This window comes from Nerophis ophidion, linkage group LG11 (genome assembly GCF_033978795.1).
Source record: "Nerophis ophidion isolate RoL-2023_Sa linkage group LG11, RoL_Noph_v1.0, whole genome shotgun sequence".
Classification (NCBI taxonomy): domain Eukaryota; kingdom Metazoa; phylum Chordata; class Actinopteri; order Syngnathiformes; family Syngnathidae; genus Nerophis; species Nerophis ophidion.
The window spans coordinates 34,081,951-34,087,296 of NC_084621.1; the positions used below are offsets into that span (position 1 = coordinate 34,081,951).

Consider the following 5,346-nt stretch of genomic DNA (forward strand, 5'->3'; position numbering starts at 1 on the left):
CAACTAACCAAGACAAGCTGTTAAACAACACGCCAAATAGTTTTGTTCGGGTATTAAAACTACAAGTTGGTCAAATAAAAACGAATTGCAGTATGCAAAACACGCAGTTCAAAGATTAAAGACGGAGACCCAACAACTTCCAACTTTGTTCGACATTTGAAGTTGCACAAAGAATGGTAAGTTTGAATGTAAGCTAACAATTATTGGCTAAGTAACGTAACTTTTATTTGCTGTGTACTTAAATCAGTGAGGCTGTAAACTCACTGCTAACTTATAAGGGTACGCAGCATCGAGCGCTACTGCCTACTGGCGCTGTCGAGACGTGGGGCCGCCATCTTGGAGTGGTGATCCACTCCACTCAGTGCAATTCCTTTGGCAGGAGCAATGAACTGTCAGCGCATTTAATTCATTTTACCTCACTGAATACCACTGATTTTCACACGATTTTTGTCATACTTGTAACAACCAGTGACTACCAGGAACAGTCTGGTTGACCACCAAGTATAGATTGGTGACAGCTGGAGAGACAGCGGACAGCCCGGAAAGACGGCACCGGGGCAGTGAGGGGTAGCATCCCGAGCTGCACCTTCTGAGAGGAAGGAACCCACAACAAGCTACGAATCGACCTACAGGAAATATACCCCCAGGGATTCCCGAGAGGGGGGGCGGAAGAGAATCCCACTGGACGGATCAAAGGTTGACGACACATGGCAATGGTAACACGACGACGACTATGGAATGCATATGTGGGAAGTTATGCAAGAACCGACATGGCCTGCGGATCCACCAGGCCAGGATGAAGTGTATGCAGAAGGTGGTAGAATCACAGCGCACAGGAACTACGCCTGGTGAGACGCAGGAGGAGCCAGGCCCGGAGTCACCCCACAGTGCCCGGAGCCTCCAGGTGATGCAACCACCAGAAGCACACAGGGCATCAGAACATCGTCGGGTAAAGTGGCCCCAAGCTAGCAAGGAGAAAGAGTGGCTCCAGTTTGATGAAGATGCTGATACCATCTTGGAAACAACAGCCAAAGGGGACGCTGATCGACGCCTCAAGACGATGACCACGATCATCATCAGCCTCGCTGCAGAGAGGTTTGGACTCGAGGAGAAGCGGGCAGCGAAGCCCCCCTACATCATGAACAATAGAGCGAGTAAAATCCATCAGCTCAGGCAGGAACTGAAGTGTTTAAGACAGCAGTTCAAGGTTGCACGTGAAGAGGATAGGGGGCCTCTTGCGGAACTACGTTGTATAATCCGCAAGAAGCTAATAACCTTGAGGAGAGCGGAGTGGCATAGGAGGAGGAGGAAGGAAAGGTCCAGGAGGAGAGCTGCCTTTCTGGCGAATCCCTTTGGAGTCACAAAACAGCTGCTAGGACAGAAGCGAAGCGGTAGACTGGCCTGCTCCAAAGCTGAGGTCGACCACCACCTCAAGCAAATTTACAGCGATGGATGCAGAGAACAAGACCTAGGCCCCTGCAGGTCCTTGATCAATCCACCAACACCAACGCTTGACTTCGATGGGAAAGAGCCCGGCTGGAAGGAAATCCAGCAGGTGGTCCGCAGGGCAAGGACGAGCTCTGCTCCAGGGCCCAGTGGAGTACCTTATAAGGTCTATAAGAACTGTCCAAGACTACTCCACAGACTCTGGAGAATCTTGAAGGTGATCTGGAGGAGGGGCAAGGTAGCAGACCAGTGGAGACAGGCAGAGGGTGTGTGGATCCCAAAGGAGGAGAAGTCTAAGAACATCAATCAGTTCCGAACCATCTCGTTGCTGAGTGTTGAAGGGAAGATCTTCTTCAGCCTCATGGCCAGGCGACTGACAGACTACCTCCTGAAGAACTCCTACATTGATACATCGGTCCAGAAAGGAGGGATCCCAGAGGTATCTGGATGTCTGGAGCACACAGGCGTGGTCACTCAGCTCATCAGGGAAGCCAGGGAGAATAAGGGGGACCTGGCTGTTCTGTGGCTGGACCTCGAAAATGCCTATGGATCCATACCCCACAAGCTGGTCGAAGAGGCACTGAATCGGCATCACATTCCAAAGAAGTTCAGAGACCTCATTCTGGACTACTATGCCAACTTCCATCTAAGAGTCTCCTCCGGAAAAACAACCTCCGACTGGCACAGGCTTGAAAAGGGGATCATCACTGGCTGTACGATCTCAGTCATCCTCTTTGCGCTCGCCATGAACATGCTGGTGAAGTCTGCGGAAGTTCAGTGCAGAGGTCCCCTCTCCAGGTCTGGAGTCCGGCAGCCACCCATCCGAGCCTTCATGGACGACCTGACAGTGACCACTACATCCGTCCCAGGTTGCAGGTGGATCTTGAATGGCCTTCAGGAGGTGATTTCCTGGGCTCGCATGAACTTCAAGCCGGCCAAGTCGAGGGTCCTAGTGCTAAAGAAAGGAAAGGTTACTGGCAAGTTCTGCTTCTCACTTGGCACCACCAAAATACCATCACTCACCGAGGAACCTGTGAAGAGCTTGGGAAAGGTGTTTAATTGCAGCCTGAGAGACGCAGCCTCCACAAGATCGACCAACCAAGACCTGGAGACCTGGCTGACCGTGGTGGATAAGTCTGGCCTTCCTGGCAAGTTCAAGGCCTGGATTTACCAGCACGGGATTCTCCCTCGGATCCTCTGGCCCCTCATGGTGTACGAAGTCCCCATTTCAACGGTGGAAGGCTTTGAGATGAGGGTCAGTAGGTTCCTGCGCAGGTGGCTAGGACTGCCGCGAAGCCTGAGCAGCATTGCTCTATACGGGCATAACAACAAACTGAAGCTCCCCATCAGCAGCCTGAGCGAGGAGTTTATGGTGACACGGTCCAGGGAGCTCCTACAGTATCGGGAGTCCAGTGACCCAAAGGTTGCACAGGCTGGGATTGAAGTCAGGACGGGGCGGAAGTGGAGAGCTGTCGAGGCTGTGGATGTTGCAGAGGCAAGGCTACGGCAAAAGGTTTTGGTGGGAACAGTGGCGCAGGGGAGATCTGGCTTAGGTAGCAGAAGAACACCTCGCTATGACAAGGCGCAGGGGAAAGAGAAGAGGTCACTGATCCTCGAGGAAGTGCGAGCAGGAGTTGAGGAAAGGCGAGCCTGCCAGATGGCGGGAATGCGGCAACAGGGCGCCTGGACGAGATGGGAACAAGTATCAGAGCGTAAGGTCACATGGACCGAGCTCTGGAAAGCCGAACCCCATCGAATAAAGTTCTTGATCCAGGCGGTCTACGATGTGCTGCCAAGTCCATCCAACCTCTTCACCTGGGGAAAGGTGGAGACACCAGGGTGCCCCCTCTGCCAGAGGAGAGGAACCTTGGAGCACATCCTAAGCTGTTGTCCAAAAGCCCTGGGTGAAGGGCGGTACCGCTGGCGACATGACCAGGTCCTGAAGGCCATAGCTGATGCCATCTGCAGGGGAGTCAGTCACAGCAAGAGCCTCCGCCCAGTGAAGAGTACTGCTTTCATCAGAGCTGGGGAGAAGTCAACACCGGCTGCCCGGAACACCTCGTCTGGCCTGTTGGCAACAGCACGCGACTGGGAGCTGTCAGTTGATCTGGGAAAGCAGTTGAAGTTCCCTGACGTGGTTGCTAAAACAACACTAAGGCCAGATATTGTGCTCACCTCAGTGGCCTCCAAGCAGGTAATCCTCTTGGAGCTCACAGTGCCTTGGGAGGACCGTATGGAGGAGGCCAATGAGAGGAAGAGTGCAAAGTACTCTCAGCTTGTGGAGGAGTGTCGGAGCAATGGGTGGCGAGCGATGTGCCGGCCGGTTGAAGTGGGGTGTCGAGGGTTTGTGGGCAAATCTCTCTGCAGGGCCTACAGAATGCTTGGCATCACAGGGGCCAGCCAGCAAAGGGCCATGAAGTTAGTCACAGATGCAGCAGAAGTGGCATCAAGGTGGCTGTGGATCAGGAGGGGAGAGGCGTGGCATGTAGGGCAGTAGCGCTACCTGGACACAGGCTGGGGCCTGATCAACCCTGGCTGGGTCGCCTAGGGGAGGGGGTCTGATTGTTGAAAGACCCGAAACCCCCTGTGATCCTAGGTTACATCACTGAGGATGTGTCCAGTTGCACCATTGGTGTATTTAAAAAGTTGCTTTTCTGGGACAACCAGTGACTACCAGGAACAGTCTGGTTGACCACCAAGTATAGATTGGTGACAGCTGGAGAGACAGCGGACAGCCCGGAAAGACGGCACCGGGGCAGTGAGGGGTAGCATCCCGAGCTGCACCTTCTGAGAGGAAGGAACCCACAACAAGCTACGAATCGACCTACAGGAAATATACCCCCAGGGATTCCCGAGAGGGGGGGCGGAAGAGAATCCCACTGGACGGATCAAAGGTTGACGACACATGGCAATGGTAACACGACGACGACTATGGAATGCATATGTGGGAAGTTATGCAAGAACCGACATGGCCTGCGGATCCACCAGGCCAGGATGAAGTGTATGCAGAAGGTGGTAGAATCACAGCGCACAGGAACTACGCCTGGTGAGACGCAGGAGGAGCCAGGCCCGGAGTCACCCCACAGTGCCCGGAGCCTCCAGGTGATGCAACCACCAGAAGCACACAGGGCATCAGAACATCGTCGGGTAAAGTGGCCCCAAGCTAGCAAGGAGAAAGAGTGGCTCCAGTTTGATGAAGATGCTGATACCATCTTGGAAACAACAGCCAAAGGGGACGCTGATCGACGCCTCAAGACGATGACCACGATCATCATCAGCCTCGCTGCAGAGAGGTTTGGACTCGAGGAGAAGCGGGCAGCGAAGCCCCCCTACATCATGAACAATAGAGCGAGTAAAATCCATCAGCTCAGGCAGGAACTGAAGTGTTTAAGACAGCAGTTCAAGGTTGCACGTGAAGAGGATAGGGGGCCTCTTGCGGAACTACGTTGTATAATCCGCAAGAAGCTAATAACCTTGAGGAGAGCGGAGTGGCATAGGAGGAGGAGGAAGGAAAGGTCCAGGAGGAGAGCTGCCTTTCTGGCGAATCCCTTTGGAGTCACAAAACAGCTGCTAGGACAGAAGCGAAGCGGTAGACTGGCCTGCTCCAAAGCTGAGGTCGACCACCACCTCAAGCAAATTTACAGCGATGGATGCAGAGAACAAGACCTAGGCCCCTGCAGGTCCTTGATCAATCCACCAACACCAACGCTTGACTTCGATGGGAAAGAGCCCGGCTGGAAGGAAATCCAGCAGGTGGTCCGCAGGGCAAGGACGAGCTCTGCTCCAGGGCCCAGTGGAGTACCTTATAAGGTCTATAAGAACTGTCCAAGACTACTCCACAGACTCTGGAGAATCTTGAAGGTGATCTGGAGGAGGGGCAAGGTAGCAGACCAGTGGAGA

At 53.7% G+C, this 5,346-nt stretch overlaps 1 protein-coding gene across 1 annotated transcript; it reads left to right on the top strand.

The window, feature by feature from the left end:
• The first annotated feature begins 469 nt into the window (after positions 1-469).
• Positions 470-4,568, top strand: LOC133561970 (uncharacterized). Its single transcript, XM_061915716.1, has one exon. The coding sequence runs from the start codon at positions 734-736 to the stop codon at positions 3,941-3,943; it is 3,210 nt and encodes a 1,069-aa protein (XP_061771700.1). The 5' UTR covers positions 470-733; the 3' UTR covers positions 3,944-4,568.
• The last annotated feature ends 778 nt before the right edge of the window (positions 4,569-5,346 follow it).